Here is a 21,492-nt window from a genome sequence, read left to right as displayed (position 1 = left end):
GTCTCGAACTCCTGACCTTGAACTATTCTCCCACCTCGGCCTCCCAGAATGCTAGGATTACAGGCGTGAGCCACCGCGCCCGGCCTATCTTCAGTTTCTCTTCACCCACTCCAATCCCTCTCACACCCCATTCTCCTCACATAATCCCAATCACACTGGATGTCAGCCACTATGCCAGGGGTACAAAACTGATTCTGACATGGTTTTCTCCTTTAAGAACTTCACAAATTAGTAAGGAAGATATGAATACAAATCTAAGTAAAATCTTTGCACCCTGCCCCGCAAAACCAAAACAAACCAATAAAATGACCTTCCTGTTAAATCTAATTATGTCATCTTCTTCATGAAACCATTCAATCACTTCACTGTTTACCTACTAAAGTCAAATTTCTTTTTTTTTTTTTTTTTTTTTTTTGAGACAGAGTCTCACTCTGTTGCCCGGGCTAGAGTGAGTGCCGTGGCTTCAGCCTAGCTCACAGCAACCTCAAACTCCTGGGCTCAAGCGATCCTCCTGCCTCAGCCTCCCGAGTAGCTGGGACTACAGGCATGCACCACCATGCCCGGCTAATTTTTTGTATATATATATTTTAGTTGTCCATATAATTTCTTTCTATTTTTAGTAGAGACGGGGTCTCACTCTTGCTCAGGCTGGTCTCGAACTCCTGACCTCGAGCGATCCACCCGCCTCGGCCTCCCAGAGTGCTAGGATTACAGGCGTGAGCCACCGCGCCCGGCCTAAAGTCAAATTTCTGTAGTCTGGTATTCAAGGCTTATCATGGTCTGACTCTGCCTACCTTTTCACCTAAGGTCCCATTGTTCCCTTCCTGCCAGATGAAGCTCCTGGCTGGGCTGACAACGTGCTTTGTGTGTCCCCTTGCATCTATTTACGCTGGTTTCTGTCGGACTACTGACCTAGCCCATCTCAGCAAGTCTATGCCCTATGTATCTTCAAGGCTTAACTTACCACTGGCATCTTCTTCTTAGCATTTTCCCTGCTTCCTCTAAGATGCAATTAATCTCCCCCTTGAATGCCACAGCCCTCTATCTGTACCTCTCCCATGGCCTCACTTTCTCCCATGTATTCTGTACTTGTCATACCACCTATCCTGGACTAAAAGCTACTTGTGGCAGCTTCCCTGTCTGGATTTCCTATAGAGAATAAGAAAATGTACAGCGTCAAGGAGTAACTGAAGACTGAGTGACATAGCATAGAGAATTTCCATCCCTTATTGCTTTCTTGGTCTTTGTTGGGTCTCAGTTATAAGCCCAGATTTATCTTGTGAAAGGTAAAAAGTAAGTGAACTTTATTTTATTTTATTTTTTTGAGACAGAGTCTCACTCTGTTGCCTGGCTAGAGTGCCGTAGCGTCAGCCTAGCTCACAGCAACCTCAAACTCCTGGGCTCAAGCAATCCTACTGCCTCAGCCTCCCGAGTAGCTGGGACTATAGGCATGCGCCACCATGCCCGGCTAATTTTTTCTATATATTTTTAGCTGTCCAGCTAATTTCTTTCTATTTTTTTAGTAGAGGTGGGGTTTCGCTCTTGCTCAGGCTGGTCTCAAACTCCTGAGTTCAAACAATCCACCTGCCTCGGCCTCCCAAGTGCTAGGATTACAGGTGTGAGCCACCGCACCCGGCCGGAAGTCAACTTTAATACAAAGTACAAGATGACTATGGTCCATACTGGCCTAAATGAAAAAAAGATTTGAACATGGTTAATTGGAAAAAACAAAGTTTAAGCCTGATTCTGTTTATATCTAGTATATACCATATAAAAATAAATATTTTCTGGAAAATATGATAAAAAGAGAGACTATAATCAATCCACCAAACTGTGTGGAAATAATAACACATGACAGAAAATTACAACAAAATTCAAACACTTACATATCTTGGGAATTGCTTGAAGGAATGAAACATATAGAAGCGATGAAAATAAATTATTCCAGTTGCCAGGGTATCATAGTGTCTGTTGTTCTGGTTAAGGACTCTAGCCAATAACTTTATAGGTGTGCTCTTAGTTAAATGCAAGAAAACAGTAAGGACAAACAACAACAATAAAAAAATCAGTGGTAAACAGTATCAGTGGCAAAGCAGGCAGATGGGAATCGTAGGGTGTTGGAATTCTGGTACATGAATTAGCAAATTGAAGTTTTATGCTTTTATAAGCCTTTAGAAACACTTCAGCTATGATCTTAATGGGTGCCTGTTTTCCTTCTGGGCGGCCACAGGCTCAATGGCTAAGTTTATACTTTTAAATGATAAACCTGAAACAGAAAAACCCCTGAAGAGCCAGGCAAAGCAGAAACAACATTTAAATAACACATATATTTAAGAACTGTTCTGGTACAGAGAAACTTCTGTATATTTTGTCTATAGTATCTAATTTAATTCCCGGTGGCAGTGGTGGAGCCTATCTACAACAGATTCCAAGGAGTCAGGATACAGCCCCAAACGTGTGCCCACATCAAAGATGAACCGAGCCCCCTCTCGGCGGTACCGTGCCTCAGTGGCTGGATCAAGTCCTTCGAGTTGGGAGGGTGTATGAGCCAAGTCTTTCTTATCCCAGTACCAACATGGTTTTGTGTGGTCCAGGTTTGCTGAAGTTACTGAAGGGCTTGAATTTTCTTTATTCTCCTTCATTTATTGAAGTAGACTTGTTCTTTCCAAAAGGTTCTCTGAAAATGTTAGAATCCTAAGAGAAAGAAAAAAGGAAAGCAAAGTTGGAAAGGGATATTCCACACTATAAGCAATCCCAATCATTATAAACAATCTACAATCTTAGATTGTACCTGATTTGGGATCGAAGTTTCCCGTAGAAACTACACTAATTAATTGCCCAGGCTAACCTCCAAGGCCAATTTAACACATACTATAAAGTGACCCCAGTACTAACAAATCCCAAACTTCATGGTAGTTTAAAAGGAGGAGCCTTTCCTCCCCCTCTTTTTCTAAAGGATGAAAGCTGTTTGATAAAATTTTGGAAACTTAGTACATCTCACTTCCCTTTTGCTTTTCTTCACCAGACACATAGTTCTCTAACGCTGGCCTAGATTCCATTCTTCAATAAAACATGGGCCTGTCTTAATCCTCTACAAAGATTTATGCTCCAAAATTATTCATCCCTTCCATTCAGCACTTGATCAAATTTTCCCTTTTTTATTTTGATTTCTACTTAGAAAAGCCATGGGACTGGGTTAATTCACATCTGCACAAGTCACTGAATTGAAGAATATAAACCAGGTGTGGGTGTAGTGATTCGGGGGAGTAGGTGGAAGGAGGCAGTCCGTGAGGGAAGGAGCTCCTTTAAATTGTTCTTGTTTTCTTGTCCTCTTTCCTTTCTTTCATTCAAAATAAAGAAATTCTCTAAAAGCTCCATGTTGAGAGAAACAAAACAAAACAAAACAACCTGAGCATCTCATCTAGAGGCTATTCTAATTTGTAAGTTGTTTGTAAACTGGATCAGAGACAATAGAAATTTTCAATAGGGCAGCAAAAGCGTTCCAAAAGAGGTAGCTGGAACCAGGTTAGTCTGGTTACCCAAAAACAAACCAAAACAGCAGCACAGCAGATCTGTGGCCAGGGTCCCCATTAGCTCACCTTTTTCTGTGTACCTGCCTCGTTTCTGGTGGGAAAAGGGACACGGCAGTGCTAAGTATTCTCCTCCTTGCACCAGAAGCTCTAAAGGGAATCCGATCTTTCCTCCAAGAGGAAGAATTAAGTACCTGAAGAAAAGCAATCTGCTTGAACTAATAACTTACATTTTTGTGTGTGATTGATTAAACTGAGCAATGTTGGAGGGCAGGAAGAGAGACCAGTTAACTAAAGCCTCAGAAAAATATGACCAGTTCATAATCAGATATCATACTGAAATGTATTTCTCACATATTGGATTGGCAAAAATCCAAAAGTTTGACAATTTACTCTGTTGGCAAGTCCAGGGAGAAGCAGGTAATCTCATCCGTTGCTAGTGGGAGTATGAATTGGTACAACTGTCACAGAGGGGAAGTTGGCAATATTTAACAAAATGACACATGCTCTTTGACCTAGCAATTCCACTGCTAGGAATCTACTCTGAAAATACCATCACAATTATAAAACAACATAGGCACAAAATTATTCACTGCAGTGTTATTTATAATGGCAAAACTGTAAACAATCCAAATATCCATCAACAGGGTGGAAAAAAATATGGTACATGAACATGACAGCATACCATGCAGCTATTAAAAAGAATGAGAAAGACTTTTAAGTACTGGATGGAGAGATCTCCAGGGTCAGCAAAGTGTAGGACAGTATGCATGGTATGTTAGCACCTATGTAAGAAAAGAGGGGAAAGAAGAATAGACATCCCTAGTTTTTAAAAAACTAAAAAAATAATTACCAATAGGGAATGGGGAAGAACAGAATGGAAAGGATAGGGATGGAAACATGACTTCTCTGAGTATACATCTTTTTATATAGCTTTGACTTTTTACAAAACTTTTTGTTTTAAAATAATTGTAGATTTATAGAAGAGTTATAAAGGTAGTAAAAGAGTTTTTGTCTATATCCTTCAGACAGCTTCCTCTAATGTTACTATCTTCCATAACCACGGTACATTTATCAAAACTAAGAAATTAACTTTGCTACAGTGTTACTGAGTAACAGGGCAGATGATATCAGGACTTGTTTCTGCTGATGCTCACCATCATCTCTTGGTTAAGATAGGGTCTGCCAGGTTTCTCGCTGTAAGTTAAGTAATATTTTTCCCTTCCCATTTTCTGTTCCTTAGAAGCAAGTCACAAGGTCCAGCCTACACTCAGGAACAAGGGGAATTAAGTCCCACCTTCTGGACGTAGAAGTATCCAAGAATTTGAGGGCATATGCTAAAATCCCCACAGTAATAGGTAAATATTTTGGGGGAAATATTTTACAATGCAAAATACAATGCAAATACCTGTTTCTCCTTAAACTTTCATCCACCAACTTTAGCATTCATTTGAGGATCTTGCCTGCAACAATTATTGTGGTGCTCTAATGGTGATTTTCTATTTCTTTCACTCCTTCAACATTTATTATTTGGAATTCTTTTGTAAGAAAGATTTGTTCCTTCTTTCCCATTTATTTATTCAATCATTTCTTTTGGCATGGACTTGTGGGTTCTTATTCTTTGGGTTATAACCCAATACTATAATATCATTATTTATTTTGTTGCTCAAATTGTTCCAGTGTGGCCACTGGGTGCTCTTTCAGGTTGGCGCCTGAGGCCTTTTGTAATTTTAACTTTTGAATCATGTAAATATTTAACATAATCATGAACTTAACTAAAAATAAAAGCAAATCCTAAAACTCAAAATAAACCCATTGTACACCAAATGGACAATACAAACACACAGTAAACTATTTCAAGTAACTTCTGATCTTGTTACATCCTTAGTGAGATACATTCTAAGGACAAAAAGAACTGCAAAGAAATCTTAAACTTCATTAATGCACTGTTAGTAGTAGCATTAATATCATAATTTTCAAACATTTTTTGCATATTGCAGGATAAAGCAAATATGTAAATATGTTAACATTGTTAGGAACCAAGATTTCCAGTGCAAAGGAAACAAATATATACATGCACAAGATCAAATGTTAAAAACATCAAATTAAATCATGGTTAAAAATATAGACATGTATATCCCAGCTCTGTCAGTTTCAAGTACCAAGAAGCAATGACATCCCTATAAGGGACATGCCTAATACCAAATCTTAGTTTTTCAATATCATCATCGCCCTCTAAAGGAAGCAGGCTTCTTTCCTGTCTGGGGTAGGGGCCTGCCTGGGATGTACTCAGACTAATCATAGCTTATCAAAAGACAAAGGAGCCAGTATGATGGGTGCCCATCGGACAAACTCCGGGTAATTTGAAGAGTAGAAAGAAAAATGACTGTGGCTGATTGTAAAATAGTAAATAAACGATCCGCGAGTCCATAGTAATATTAATATATAAAAAGAATAAATCCACTTTGCCAGCACTGGTAACAACCACTGTTAAAAGAAAAAAAGGATCTTTATCTTAAAATGATCAAACTTGGTATCGCTAATAGGGTGATAATGTGCCATTAAATACCTTCTGATGTGATGCAATGTGAAATAAATACTACCTACCTATGTAGACTTCTGGCCCCCAAAAAGCTTAACCTAAATTCGAGCAAGCTTTTAGACCTAACTTTCAGTTTACAGTAACTACTGGAGGTAGAAGAACAAGTTAAATGGGACAATAAGGAAACTATCAGTCACATCCAGAAGGTGGGACACTCTACTAGACAACTGATCTGGTCTCTTCAAAAAAGTGAATGTATGAAAAAACAAAAGATGGGAGAGACTGTCCTCGATTTGAAAAGGCTAAAGAGCCCTAACAACCAAATGCAACATGTGAACCTTAATTAGACTGTTTTTTAAAAACTATAAAAGAAATTTCAAACAATTAGGGAAATTTTATTTATTATAAATATAGACTATGTATTAGAAGATATTAAGAAATTATGTAAGTTAATTTTCTTACAGGCAATAATGTTACTGTGATTACATAGGAGAATGGCTATTCTTAGCAGATGCACGCTGAAGTATTTCATGCAAAGTGTCATGTCTGCAACTCACTTTTAAATGGTTTAGGTAAAACACAATCACATAGCAAAATATTAACACGTGTCTAGTCTAGACCATAGGTAGAAGAGTAGTTAATGCACTATTCCTTCATGTAATAAAAAGTAGGGAAAACAATCAGATGGGGCTGCTTAGGAGACCAGGACTCCTAATCTCTTCTAGGTCAGAATTTCTTAATAGCCAAGCAATATCTGCTTATGTGTGGGCAGTGATTTTATAAATTAAGGCATTTTTAACTGAATTATAGCATACAAAAAGAAAAGTGCACTAAATTTAGGTGTATAGTTGATTAATTTTCACAAAGTAAACACACCCGTGTAACACCACTCAGTCGAGAAACAGACTATTACCAACATCCCAGAAGCTCTCTTCAGTCCTTTCCTAATCACTATCCCTTTAAAAAGAACTACTACCCTGACCTCTACCTCCATCATGAGTTTTGCCTGTTTTTGAAGGATTGTGCAATGATGCAGTGTCACTCTTTCACAGCTGGGCTTCCTTTACTCAATATTTTTTGTGAGATTAATCCCTTCTGTTGCGTAGAGTAGTACTTCTTTATTCTCACTGCAGCATAGCAGTGGTTTTCAACCAGAGGCAACTTTGCTTCCCAGGGGACATTTGGCAATGTCTTCAGAAATTTTTGGTTATCATAATTGGGGAGCTGCTACTGGCATCTGGTCGGTAGAGGCCAGGAATGTTACTGAACATTCTGCAATGCACAGAATAATCTCCTACAAGAAATTATCTTGTCCAACATGTCAAGAGTGCTAAAGTTAAGAAAGTTTGCCATATAGTGTTTTATTCTATAACACAATTTGTCTACCCATTTTACTGTATGGACATTTGAGATGTTTCGGTTCTTGGTTATTAACAAGTGTAAAATATTTATGTACATTTTAGCAGGACAGAAGGCAACTGGTCAACTCGCTGAGGGAATCAGTATCTTAGCAATTGTTGGAAATCACTACTTTAAGATACCTAAACCTAACTGCTCTCCATGTACTTTTTCATTTAAATATTTGCTAAGCATTTACTATGAGCCAGGCCCCAATGGCACAGCAGAGAACAAGACAGGCAAGGTCTTTGCCTCACCAGATCCTCGCATTCTAGGGGGAGAGGCAAAGAGAAACAAATACGTAAATATTGGTCAGGGAATAAGCGCCATGAAAAATAATAAAGCATGGTAAGGGAAGAGAGAGTACTTTGGTAGGGGCTGTAGAGGAAGCAAAAAGATCAGTTGGGAGACTACTGTAACATTTTAAGTAATACCTAATACAGGCATGTCCCTGCACACTGGCAGTGGGAAAAAGAGGGGAGTCATAATTGGCCATGAGGCAAAGAATGGAAAAAGATGATTTCAAGTTTGACTGACAGAGAAGGGTAATACTAAAAAGAAAAATGGGGAAGACACGAGAAATATCTGGTTTAATGGGGGAGCGGAGAAAAAGAAGAATTTGGTTCTACAAATTTTAAATTTTAGGTTTGAAGAATTTGTAAGATACTTGTGTGGAAATATCTTTCAGACAGATAAATAAACCTGTTGAAATCTGGAAAGAACTTATCTAATCTAGAGAGCTGACAACTATTAAGTCATAGTGACAGAGGGAGGAGAGTGAAAAAGGAGGGGCCTGGGACAGAACTCTGATGAACTTGTAGCATGTAGGAAGAATCACTAAGGGAGAGAAAGGGAAGGAATGGCCAAAGAGGCAGGGAAACTTTCATCCTTAATTGCATAAGAAACCACAGGATATCAGCCTTAAACCAGAGGTGGTAGTCAACAGTGACAAATGCTACAGAAAAACCAAAAGACAAGGAATTAAGGAAAGGTTAGTTGAATCAGTCATTAGTTGTTTATTATACAGACTGAAGTTGATTATGGTGATGGTTGCACAACTCTGAAAATACTAAAAACCATAGACTTGTATACTTTAAATGGGTGATTTGTATGGTATATGAATTATATTTCAATAAAGCGATACACACATATAAATAAGAGAATATTTTTAGAAGTACAGTGGGGGAGAAGGAAAAGTACAAGGGGTGATAAGGAATGAACAGGCTATGAAACAGGTTATTCTTTTGAGGCATCTGTTGCTCATAGAGAGTGACAGGATGGAATAGCAGTGGGTAGGTTTTGTCTCTTATTTTTTCAGCATAAAGGAGAATGAAAAATGTCTGCAGCCACAAGGAAAGGAATCACTAGAGGAGTCTGAACAAGCCACTGAGAGGGGGTTAATTGGCCAAGGGATAATTCAAAAGAATGGTAAAAAAGTTAACCTTAGGAAGTTCTTTCTCTGAGAAGGGAAGGAAAAGTCAGAAAGATTAAAAAAAAAAAAAAAAAAAGTCTTTTGGCTGGGCACAGTAATCTCAGCACTTTGGAAAGCAAGAGGATCACTTGCGCCCAGGAGTTTGAGGTTGCAGTGAACTATGATCCTGCCACTGCACTCCAGCCTAGGCAACAGAGCAATACATATATGTGTGTGTGTGTGTGTGTGTGTGTGTATACACACATATATACACACACACATACATATATATCTACACACATACATATATATGTACACACACACATCTTTTAAGGGGGAGGAAGTAACTTATAAAGATCTCAGAGTTTCTCCATTTTCTCTGAGAAGTAGAGTGTCAAGACATCTGCTGAGAGGAAAGAGGCAGAATGGGAAAAAGTGTTAGGAATAACCCAGTAGGGATGAAATCATAATGGAAAAGAATCTCAGTCACTCTGGTTCATGCCTATAATCCCAGTGTGCTTTAAAAAGCTAAGGCGGGAGGATTGCTTAAGGCCAGGAGTCCAAGACCAACCTGGACAACATAGCGAGACTCTGTCTCTTAAAAAAAAAAAAAACTAGCTGGGCATGGTGGTGCACAAATTCTTGAGCTGAGTTCCAGCCTGGGCAACAGAGTGAGACCTTGCCTCTAAAAACAAACAAAAAAGAATTTCAGTCCACAAATAGATAAATATTCAAGTCTGTTTACCTTGCTATCATTGGCCAAACTCCATGCTAATAATCTCAGTCCCTTTAGACTCTGAGGCAGAATGAAAATACATGAAACAAAATGAAAAAAAAAGTGTACATAAATAGAATAGAAACAGTCCTCTAAATCACATATCTCTCTGAAAAAGTTCTTGCCTCAGTTCTATAACCCTGTTCCTGATTACTTGTCAATTATTTTTTCACAAGACCCTAATGTTATAAATTTTCTCATTAGCAGTTTGTGATTACTGTGAAAATGACCGGGATTTATGAGATACATAAAATGAAAATCTCTCCACAAACAAACAGCATGTCAAGATATTTTAGCAGCACCTTTCAGGAATGTGCTTTAAGTATATCATTTTACATGATGAAAGATTAAATACATTTTCAACATTTAGAATTATGGAAACAACAGTAAAGGTCACTACTCAATTCTTTCACCCAGTACAGAAATTTCTTCTTAATAACCATAGTATGTGGCCACTCACTGACCTTGTTTGGCCGCTTGCATGAATGAGACCTTTCTAGTTTACAAAGCAGCCTATGGCATTGCTGGGCATTAATAATTGGTGTTCAAATAATTTCTGTAATCTTGTATTGATTTTTATCTGTTCTGTTCATCCCCTAGATCTGCTACATAGATGGCACAAAATAATGAATGAATGAAATCTGCCTTTTAGCAACTCTCTGTAACACCCACCTTGCTCCCTAAGCCTTGAAAACACATTTCCTTATCTACTGATTGCTTTTCAAATATGTGAAGACAATTTTTACATTCCCTTCTCTTGTCCAGGGTAAACAAATCTAACCATTTTTCTCAATGTGGTTTTTAGTGTTTCAAGGTCCCCCCAAATATTAGCACTCAAAATGGAAAAAATACTCTTTTTTTTTTTTTTTTTTTTTTTTTTTGAGACAGAGTCTCACTCTGTTGCCCAGGCTAGAGTGAGTGCCGTGGCATCAGCCTAGCTCACAGCAACCTCAAACTCCTGAGCTCAAGCAATCCTCCTGTCTCAGCCTCCCGAGTAGCTGGGACTACAGGCATGCGCCACCATGCCCGGCTAATTTTTTCTATATATATTTTTAGCTGTCCATATAATTTCTTTCTATTTTTAGTAGAGATGGGATCTCGCTCTTGCTCAGGCTGGACTCGAACTCCTGAGCTCAAACGATCCGCCCACCTCGGCCTCCCAGAGTGCTAGGATTACAGGCGTGAGCCACCGCGCCCCGCCGGAAAAAATATTCTTTATATGATCTGCATAGCACATGGAGGGAGGGAGGCTACGAACACTTAGCAACACGTTCATTGTGTGTCCACTGACTTACAGTGTGCTTGCAAGCTATATTTTCTTTCTTTTTTTTTTTTTTTTGGAGACAGAGTCTCGCTCTTTTGCCCTGGCTAGAGTGCCATGGCATCAGCCTAGCTCACAGCAACCTCAAACTCCTGGGCTCAAGCGATCCTTCTGCCTCAGCCTCCCGAGTAGCTGGGACTATAGGCATGCGCTACCATGCCTGGCTCATTTTTTCTATATATTTTTAGTTGTCCAGATAATTTCTTTCTATTTTTTTTAGTAGAGACGGGGTCTCGCTCTTGCTCAGGCTGGTCTCGAACTCCTGACCTTGAACTATTCTCCCACCTCGGCCTCCCAGAATGCTAGGATTACAGGCGTGAGCCACCGCGCCCAGCCACAAGCTATATTTTCTTATCCTCACAAGTTGGAGGATAAAATGGAGCCAAAGAGACACAAAACAACTTGCCTAATTCACGCAGCTATCAAATGGCAGAGCCACAATCTATCTTACTTTAGACCAAGATACATCCTTCCCTCAATGCAGACACCACTTTGCTTCTGTAAAGGAATAATTACATCCTAGAACCACTTTTGTCAAGCCAGCTCTTCCTCATTTCAAACATGTACGACTGAGTTTTTATAAATTTAAACACCCCTAGTAAATTTATATTTTGTCTGTTTTGGCTTATTATTTCAGCATTTAAGAACACTTGAGTGTCATCTAACATGCAAGCTAATTATCACTACACAGTTTGAATGTATTTATTAACTTGAGAAGCATGCTTCTTACATAAAGTTGGTAATAAAAAAGTATTAACCAGAGTAAGGGCAAGACCAGAGCCCTGTAGCATTTCTCTAAAGACCTCTCTCCAGGCTGACACCAACACATTACTCAACACTTTGGCTTTGGTAATTTGAGTGGATATAAATCCATTTAACTATACCTTATCCAGTGTATATTTATCTCTTGTGTCTACCTGGATAGAAAGAGAGATTATGTTGAGTGTCTTAAGGAAACCTAAATGATATTTATGGCCAGCAAGCCTCCATTCACTACCAGTCTAGTAAGTTTGTAACAAAAGGAAATATGATTTGTGTCACCTGACCTTTTCTTACCGATGTTCCACTAGTTTGAGGGAATCAGATCTCCTTTCCCAAGTACTCACAAACTCTCTTTTTGCTCTCCCAACAAGACTGTAAAACAGATTATGAAAAAGTTCTAGCATCCAAGAGCCACCTAATTGCTTGCTGTGAAAACTGAGATATTTACCAGACTCCAATCTTCTGCTATTAACTGTACTTTTAGGATTTCTCAAAAGCTATGAACAATGATTTTACAATCTTATCTGCAATTACTCTGCTATATAATTTATTTGAGCTTGAAAATATAAATTAGATTGAAACCAGTTAGATTTTTTTTTTTTTTTTTGAGACAGAGTCTCAACTCTGTTGCCCGGGCTAGAGTGAGTGCCGTGGCGTCAGTCTAGCTCACAGCAACCTCAAACTCCTGGGCTTAAGCGATCCTACTGCCTCAGCCTCCCGAGTAGCTGGGACTACAGGCATGCGCCACTATGCCCGGGTAATTTTTTGTATATATATATTTTAGTTGTCCATATAATTTCTTTCTATTTTTAGTAGAGACGGGGGTCTCACTCTTGCTCAGGCTGGTCTTGAACTCCTGACCTCGAGCTATCCACCCGCCTCGGCCTCCCAGAGTGCTAGGATTACAGGTGTGAGCCACCGCGCCCTGCCAGTTAGATATTCTTTATAAGCTCCTCAATTGCCTTGTATTTAATTCCTTTTGATTTTGTCTGTCCTTAGGCAGTTTTAGAGAAAACAAGCAGAAAACATTTTCCTCCCTTTTAGACACTTAGCAAATTCATTGCTTTCAAACATAATCTCTTGAAATGAACTAGCTCATTTTATAGGCCAAAACTATGACCATTTTTTTCTTTATGACATTCAATTTTAGAAGTAACATTTAAAATTTAAGAACCTTGTTAACAACTATAATGTCTCTTTATTGCTTGTTGGTGCAAACTACATTTTCAAAATGGAACAAATGTTAAGCGTGATATGAGTAAGAATCAACTAATATGCTTGAATAATGCAACACAATAAAATAAAAATGAGACAAAAGGGGGGAAAATCCTAAAATTAGATGCCAATGGTAGTCACTCTGAAAAAAATAAGACAATCCTTGATAATTATTACATTTATAGTCAAGACTACTTAACAGGTAAGCATCCTAACGACACTAATAATTGTAATCAAAATCTCTATCAATACTACTACCACTACCATCATCCGTCCATTCTTTCATTCAGCAATATAGAGGGCTTACTAAACGTCATGCCGTGTTCGAGGTGTTGAGGATTGAAAACTCTGCGCTTTCATTTTAGCAACATCACTAACGCAAATCTTTAGTGGGCACACACAATAGCAAGGCACCGTGCCAGGCAGCTGTAAAGAGCGATTTAGAACACGCTACACAAACATTACCAAGCTGGCCTTCAAAACATAAAAGACCACCCTTTAGAAACGCTCTTTGAAGTCGTTCCTAACCTCAGATGACTTAGCGAAAGCTCCGCTTAACTGAAAATCCAAATTTGGGGAGTGTTACCGAGCGTACTTTGTGCAGATGATAGTTTAAGAGCTTTTCGATAATCTCTAGCGTTACGCCCCAACTTTTTGAAGAACCATTCCTCCCGAAAGAAACCAAATCAACCACTCAGGAAAGGGTCGGTAAAGACGATGTCTCGGCAAGAACGAATCAAATCGCGGAAGTGCCTTTTCCTCGTTCCTAGTCCCACCCTTGTTAACGTGGCTCTTCAAACTCCAAAGTCGGAGTACCCAGATACGAAACAATCTCCAAAGTCTCAGGCCTAACTAAGGTTGGGACCGACACGCCGCGAAATAATTGGGAAGATGCAGGTAGTCTGCGGCTGTGAGAATGGGCGCGTGGGTGCAAGACCCCTGCCCGTTTAACACACATGCCAGAAAGTCCCCGAACTCTAACCGCTCCCCGCGGCAAGGGCCGCAACCAGTTCCAGGATCCGCCTGGCCTCGCTGTCCCGCCCCTGTACCTCAGATCTTCTTCCGAAGCCCGCCCCACAGCCCCGCGTCGGCCGCTAACTTCAATGTGCAATGGAGGTTATCGGAAGGAGGCGGAATACGGGAAGAGAAATTCCGCCAGAGGATGGCGGCAGCTGACTATACCCCACTCCAACCTCCAGGTACGCGGGAGGTGGGCGGCGCTGCCCGCAGTCGGTCGGTCGCTTACCCCTCGCCTCAGGCAAGCCCCTTAGCGACGTCTCTCCTTGCCGACTGCGGCCATCTTGGATGTGGAATGTCGGGGACCTACGTCATTACGCTGCGCCTCGCGACGAAAAACAAGCGACGAGAGGGACGGTGAGAGTCGGGTGCCTGTCAACCAATCAGAAGAAAGTAGAGCACTCAAAGGAGGAACGAGCCGCCTGTCTCCTCCCCGTCCGCCCCGCGGGTCAGTGGCTACTGCGTGCAAGAGGAGGAGCTAGCCAAAGGGCCCAACCCGTCGGTCCCGCCCCCCGGCCGAAAGGGATTCTGAAGCAACCGAACCTGCTAACGGAACTTGGACGCGGGGGCGGGGGGCGGCGCGCATGCCATCCAATCAGAGCTCGGGCGTGGGCGCAGTCCCGCCAATGGTGGCCGCGGGGCTGGCGGCGGCTGAACCGGCCGTTCTCGCTCCGGGAAGCTGCCAGCCCACTGGCTGGGGAGTACCCCGCGCGGAACGGCGGCTGGGCGGCGGGGCGGGGCCGCGCCCATGCGTCTGAGGCGCGGGCCAATGAGCGGCGGCGGCGGCGGCCCGGGGGCGGGGTCCGGGGGCGGGCGGAGCCGGGTTGGGCCGCGGCGGCGGGGCCGTCTCAGGCCGCCGTCCCGCCCCTCCCGTCCGGCAGCCGCCGCCGCCGCCGCCGCCGCCACCTGGGGGTTGGTTGAGGCGGACGGTGGGGTCCGGACTGGAGTGTGTCGCTCCCGCTGCGCGAAGGGGAAGCGGGCAGGTGAGTACCGGCCTCCGCGGGCCGCTGGGGAAACTCGCGCCGCCGCCCCCTGGCGCTGCGATGCCGTCCCCTCCCCGGCCGGCGTCTCTCGGCCAAGGTCTGGCCCGCTCCGGGCCGGCCGCTCCCGGCCCGGGGCGCCCTGGGGCGGAGGTGCGCTCGGAGGGGGGCATGACGGGTCGGGGGGCAACGCTCGGCCTCTGCCCTGACGGCCCTGCGGGGCGGGGGCGCGCGCTCGCCGCTGCCCCCGTCCCCTCCTGGCGCTGACGCTCAGCGTGCCCGCGCCTCCAGAGGCCCAGGGGGTGGCAGGTGCAGGGAGCGCCCTCCCCGCGCTCGCCCCTCCTGCCCAGCCCCGCGCGCCCGCTCTCGGGTGGGGCCCAGGCCCCTAGCACTCGCCCTCGCCGGCTTGGCTCTGCGCGCGGCCGGGTCGCGCTCTCATTTCCTTCCTTCCTCCCGTCACCCCACTGCCGGGAGAAGGCTGTGTGGTTTCCATGTTCCTCTCTCTCCAAACCTTAGGTGCCCACCCGGCTGCCTGGGGACCAGTCCCTGCTTCTCTCCCGTCACCGTCCAGTTATAAAGACAGTCGTAGGAAATAGGTCATCTTTCTTCCCACGCGCCCCTGGCCATATTCCACACGCGCAGTGCCCTACTAGGGAGAAGAATTCACTGCTTCAGAGTTTGTCATTCTGATTTTAAACTCTTCCTCCTCGTGGCTCTAGCCTGGCGATGCAACGCTGCCTCTACCCCGTTTCCACCGGGGAATAGGAGCTGATCAGTGACGTGTGCCACTTGCTGCCGGGGGCCTCACCCCCGCTGTGCCAGTGCTGGGAGGAGGACATGTAAGTGTCAGTGGGAGAGGTACTCACGTGTTTAGAAGCACTCTGAGCGTATTTTGCTTTTCTAAACGAAGGAGGTGATGTTTCAGAGGCACAAATACTTGTAAAGTATGTTGACAGATTAATTTTGCTTTTAAGAACCTTCCAAGAGTTAACCTTTTAGCGATGGATCTGTTCATAGCTTGATTGTGGTGGTTACACCACTGTAGGCGTTTGTCAAAACTCAGAACTGGAAACTGAGAAGTGTGTATTTTGTCTTGTGTATACCTCTCCCTTTCCCGTTTTTCTTCTCAAAATTGACCTCACCGTTATTTCAAAACTGAACTAACCAGCAATAGTTTTGGGGAGGTGTTTATTATTTTAGGTGAATGCATTTAACTCAAGAATACAGCAAAATAAAAGCAGCTATCCTCTCCACTGGTTAAATTTGCCAAGACTTGCTTAACCACACTATCCTGTGTTTATACCGGCTACTCTGCGTAGACTCCTGCAGTACCAAATTAGTCCCAGGGGCTGCTGTGATTGATATTTTGGTAAAGTTCCAACAATTTACGGGGGAGTTTTTCTGTGGCCCAAGAAAGTAGTTTGCAAAGCCAATTTCTCAGACAGTTACAGAACAACCTCTTTCTTGGTACCCCAAACAGCCTTGGTTTTTAGCCTTCTGCTACCCCTTTTCTGTCTGCCCTCCTTTCTCTCTGTGTATTCAAGGTTGTAAGTTAATATCTCGAATGGAACTCTAGTCTGAGTTTTAAAATGGTTGCTGCTCCTCTCCCTTCTCCACTATGCTAACATCTCAGTGCTTTTTTTCCTGAAATAGGAATGATGTTGGACTTGAAGATTAAAACACTTACGTCTGTATGTACCGTAGAAGTGAAAGTTTCTGTTCAAGCCCTGTCCACAAGAGTGCAATGAGATTGTCAGTAAAAAAAAGTAATGCTACTGAGCTTCTCTTCCATGTCGTGGACATTTAGACCACATTTTAAATGATGGTTAAACTTTTGCTTTAGAAGCCACTGGATAATGAGAAAAATGTGAAGGTTGTACTCAGATGTTATTCTGTTCTAAAGTTCAACCACTAGAAAACTGTTTCTGTTTTGAGAACTCTGATATATGGTCACAACAGCCTCCTTAAAACCCGGTGCTCTCCCATCTAAAAGAGAATGACAAAGAAGGTGACAGCAGTAGGGGAAACTATCAACATCAGCATGATAGAGGCGGGCTTGTAAATAGCTTGTAGATAATCATTGAATTCAATGAAAACCAGGTACGTAATTTGTACTGTGTGGAATTTAGCAAAAATATGAGTAAAAATCCTACCTCCAAGACAGGGTTACTCAATGATGTTGACTAGATGTCAATTTAATTTGAGGCTTTCCAAGTCTCTTAAATGTTTAAATTACTTAGCCTTTTTTCTTACCACTAGTCTGAAGTAGCTTTTAGAAATGTAACTACTAATACTGTATCTTTTTTGTGTGTGGTTTGATGAATATCTTCCACTGGGGAGGTGATTTAGAAACTGGTTTGCTTGTTCCCTGGCTGCTGTGTGTGGTGCTTCTGTTGGGGGTGAGGAGGAAGAGTCTCAAGTGCCTTTCCACCCATTGGACCAAAGTCCTGGGAATGGAGTGATCATTTTGTTCCCCCAAAGGCAACAAGAGTCATTTATTACTATGGTATTAAATATTTTTGACAGAACAGTGAATATGTCTTTATTTTTATGTTACTTTGGAAGTTGCTTATGGCCAGTTATTTTTTTTCTCAATTGGCTACTGTTATATATGGGCCCATTTTTTAATCAGTGAAAAATATTTTGATTTGCTGTGCATCCTTTCGCTCTTGCTACAGTCACGTAAGTGCTAATCTGGGTTAACAGGTCAACCTGGGTCATATTTAACCACTTAAGAGTATTAGAGTAAGGATTCCTTGATTTTAAAATTTTCTGCAGTTTTTACTTTGTTGCATTTGCAAGTATACCATACTCGGCTAAATGGATTTCTGTACTGTTGGATTTCCTTTTATCATGTCATTTTGTTATTCATAGAATTGAAGATGTTAAATATTTTGATATGCAAATAGAGTTAATTAACATGCTTACTCTCAATGTAAAAATAAATTTCTAACAAAATATTCATAGACAATATATTTTTCTATTACAAAGAAATTGAAACTTGGTGTTTTTTTAAAGTCATTTAACAGTCTTATGGAAAAGAAAACTTGATTAACAGAATCTGCAAGATTAGAAGTCCTGCTTTTTATTGTTAAATTCACCCAATAATTCAAACCATAGATTTGCTGTGTCAACCCCATTTCCATTTGGGAATCTTCTCTAGGTTTTGGAAATGAACAGATATAAAACAAGAGGTAAAAACAAATATTGACAATTTTTGACCGAGATAAATTTGAATGAAAGAAAAATATTTCCAATTGGTTATAAAATTCAAATACCAAAGTTAAGACTTTGAAATTATTTTTTTCTTATTTCAAGTACTTTCCAAGTAGAAGCGAACTAATAATCAAGGTTAAGTCCAAACCCTGTTGGCTGATTAGAAGACATGTCTATCTCTGGAGTTAAGATTTTGAAATGAATCTGCTGATTACTGAGCCAAAGTGAATTTTTAACCTTTTATAAGACTAGCCTCAGTAATGGGTGGGGAGATTGGGGAGGGCAGAGGGACAGAGCAGGAAGAAATACTTCTACCATCTTTTAGAAGAACAAAAAAATGCCCTAGAGCTGTGGTCCCCAACTCCTGGGCTGAGGACCCGTACCAGTCTGTGGGCTATTAGGGACTGGGCTGCACAGCAGAAGCGAAGCTTCATCTGTATTTATAGCTGCGCCTCATCGCTGGAATCACCACACAAGCTCCGCCTTCTGTCAGATCAACGGCAACATTAGGTTCTCATAGGAGCACGAACCCTACTGGAAACTGCACATGCGAGGGATCTAGGTTGTGGGCTCCTTATGAGAATCTAATGCCTGATGATCTGAGGTAGAGCTGAGGTGGTGATGCTAGCCCTGGGGAGCAGCTGCAAATACAGATTAGTAGAGAGGATTGACTGCACAATAAATGTAATGTGCTTGAATCATCCCGAAACCACTCCCCCCACTCTCTCTTCTGTAGAAAAATTGTCTTCCATGAAACTGGTCCTGGGTGCCAAAAAGGTTGGGGACCACTGGTCTAGAGAATGTAATCGAGTGTCTGTATAGAACTTCTTTTATTTTTTTATTGATAAAAATTATGTATTTAATAATACACAGTACTCTTAATAAATATGCAGTATTTTAGGTTTATTACTATCTATGATCTGAGTTTCATTTTGCTTTTTTCTAGGATATAATTCATTAGAGCATAACAAGGTCTACTAAACTCTTCCAACTCAATCGGAGTTTCAATCTCAGAAAATAGGCATGACTCTTCAATATCTGTTTTCTATTAAGCACAGTTAAGAAAAAGTAAAGATTAGTGTTGAAAAATACGTATTAAAGTTGTTCTTGCCATAAAATACTAGTGACTAATAAAGTTTTTCATTTGTTGATTGTAGTAATTTAGCATTGATACATGTCATGGTCACCTAACTGGTTCCTGCATTTTTGACCCACGACAAGAGTGTGGCATAGCAGAGCTCACTGTGGGTTGTGCCAGATTGGGCAGAAGCTCTTTTGGAAGTTTTGCTCATATCCCAAATTTAACCTGAGGCCACTCCCGTGTATTTGGATAAGGCCAGCAAAATAGCTCTATACTTTTAAAAGGCCAAAGAGATAAAACCTTTACATGTGGATGTTTTTCTGTTATAAGGGAATACTGTTATGTTGAACATCAGAGATAACAATGAACTTTTGGAGCCTTCATAAGTAAGTTGGTATTGAGCTGAATTCATGAAATACTATTGAATATCAGTAAATTTTGTCATTGAAGTGTGCTGGTGAGGCTCTGCCACAAAACAAGTCTATCATCTTGCATAAATTAATTAACCTATTTAAGTGTCAGCTTTCTCATCTGTAAAGGGGACACAGTAATATCTACCTTATCTATTGTGTAAAATGCTTACCTTAGTTCCTGATGCCTAATGATGTAATTGTGATGGGGGGATGATCACGTTGGGGGACTGCCACAGGACACCATCCATGGCAGAGATGATAGAGTTTCACCTGCCTGAATTATGATCCTGAAACAAACAACACGACAGAATGAATAATTGCATTTAGGTTCAAAAACTCAGTTGTTTAATATAGCACATCTATGTTGCTGAAGATCAGTTTATGTAACAAAAGGCTTTAGTTGAATACTGTCTTATCCTAAAGGCTGTGGTCCATGTCCCATTCATCTTTGCATTTCAGATTAGATAAGAAATTTGCACGGAACGAGTGAATGAATTCACTTGGCTTGTAGAAAAACTGGAGCAGTCTTGAGAATATTTAGCCAAATCTCCTTGAGTAGAGTTCCAGGAAGGCAGTAGTTTCACTGAACTCTGGCCATTTCAGAGCACATCTAAAGAAAGGGTTTTGTTGACTTTTTAAAAACTGTTCATTGAAATATAACATGCCTAAGTGGTTTTGCTCGCTTTTGAGAAGTACATCATGAGGGGCACATTAAGCCTGGAGAAGAGAATACTTTGGGGAGGACAGGAAAGCTGTCTTCAAAGAATATGGATATGGCTGGCTAGGAGGCTCACACCTGTAATCCCAATACTTTGGGAGGCCAAGGCAGGAGGATTGCTTGAGGCCAGGAGTTCGAGACCAGCCTGGGTAACCTAGTGAGACCTCCATCTCTACAAAAAATAATTAAAAAATTTTCCAAGTCTGGTGGTGCATGCTTGTAGACCTAGCTACTTGGGAGGTGGAGGCAGGAGGTTTGATTGAGCCCAGGAGTTTGAGGTTACAGTAAGCTCTGATTGTGCCACTGCACTCCAGCCTGGGCAACAGAGTGAGACCCTGTCAATAAATAAAGAAATAAAAAAAGGGAAGGAAGGAGTGAATTTGGACAGGTCAGAGAGGATGGCAAACTTTCATGCAGTAGAGTACTGGAGTGGCTCACAAAGTTGGAGATGCTGCCATGGAGTAGCAGCTGCTCCTTCTGTCAGAGGAGCCCAGGACTCCAGTCAGGAGCTTTGGATCTCATTCCACCTTTGCTGCTTTCCAGCTTATTAGGGATAATGTGCTGGGTCCTGCCTATCTCTCGTTCTTTTCAGACCTGCATCAGGCAGAGCACTTTATAACTGCTCTTGTAGACGCTATTCTAAACATGGGGTTGAGGGTTAACATAGATAAATAATCCCAAAGGTCTCTTCCAATCCTAATGCTCTGCAATTCCAGAATCTAGAATCCTTATGTTAGGAATGTGGGTGGTTTAAAAGTAATTTCTTGACAGATTACAGCTGTTACTTCACACTTACCATTGTCTTTTTTATTTTAGAAAGATATAATAGGAAATGATTATTCATGATACCAAGTGATTCTTAGCTTACAAAAGTTTTTTTGACAACTTCATTTAAATAGGTGCCTCTTGTTAATTTAAGTATATTTACAATTTAATTCAACAGCAGTACAAAGCTAAAAACTATTATATGTTGAAAAGTCAATCAGATATGGTGTATCTCTAAAATTACTGTGTAAATTATTGGAAAAATAGAAAAAAAATTGTGAAAAGCAACAACCATATTTTTTAAATCTCAAATTATAGTACATACATAGGACAGGCCAAATTATTTTG

General features: G+C 41.4%; 2 protein-coding genes across 3 annotated transcripts in view; one reads left to right on the top strand and one right to left on the bottom strand.

The window, feature by feature from the left end:
• Nucleotides 1-14,415, bottom strand: part of CCNK (cyclin K) — a 28,857-nt gene extending 14,442 nt beyond the window's left edge. Inside the window, exons 1-3 of the mRNA XM_069489642.1 lie at nt 14,201-14,415; nt 2,446-2,694; nt 1,887-1,968 (exon numbers count right to left, since the gene is read on the bottom strand). Of these exons, the coding sequence (XP_069345743.1) occupies nt 1,887-1,968; nt 2,446-2,642 (279 nt within the window). The 5' untranslated portion in view covers nt 2,643-2,694; nt 14,201-14,415. The remainder of the gene's footprint in view (nt 1-1,886; nt 1,969-2,445; nt 2,695-14,200) is intronic.
• SETD3 (SET domain containing 3, actin N3(tau)-histidine methyltransferase) overlaps nt 14,119-21,492 on the top strand; it is a 77,473-nt gene continuing 70,099 nt past the window's right edge. The window contains exon 1 of one of the 2 annotated variants that reach the window (XM_069489629.1): nt 14,119-14,153. The gene's annotated coding sequence lies outside the window, so the exon portion shown is untranslated. Of the gene's footprint in view, nt 14,154-14,821; nt 14,955-21,492 lie in introns of those variants that run through there. The other variant, XM_069489620.1, reaches the window with a different exon arrangement.

Source organism: Eulemur rufifrons, chromosome 2, assembly GCF_041146395.1.
Source record: "Eulemur rufifrons isolate Redbay chromosome 2, OSU_ERuf_1, whole genome shotgun sequence".
Taxonomy (NCBI): Eukaryota; Metazoa; Chordata; class Mammalia; order Primates; family Lemuridae; genus Eulemur; species Eulemur rufifrons.
Note: the sequence above shows the minus strand (reverse complement) of the source record. Positions and strands in the feature narration are given on the sequence as shown.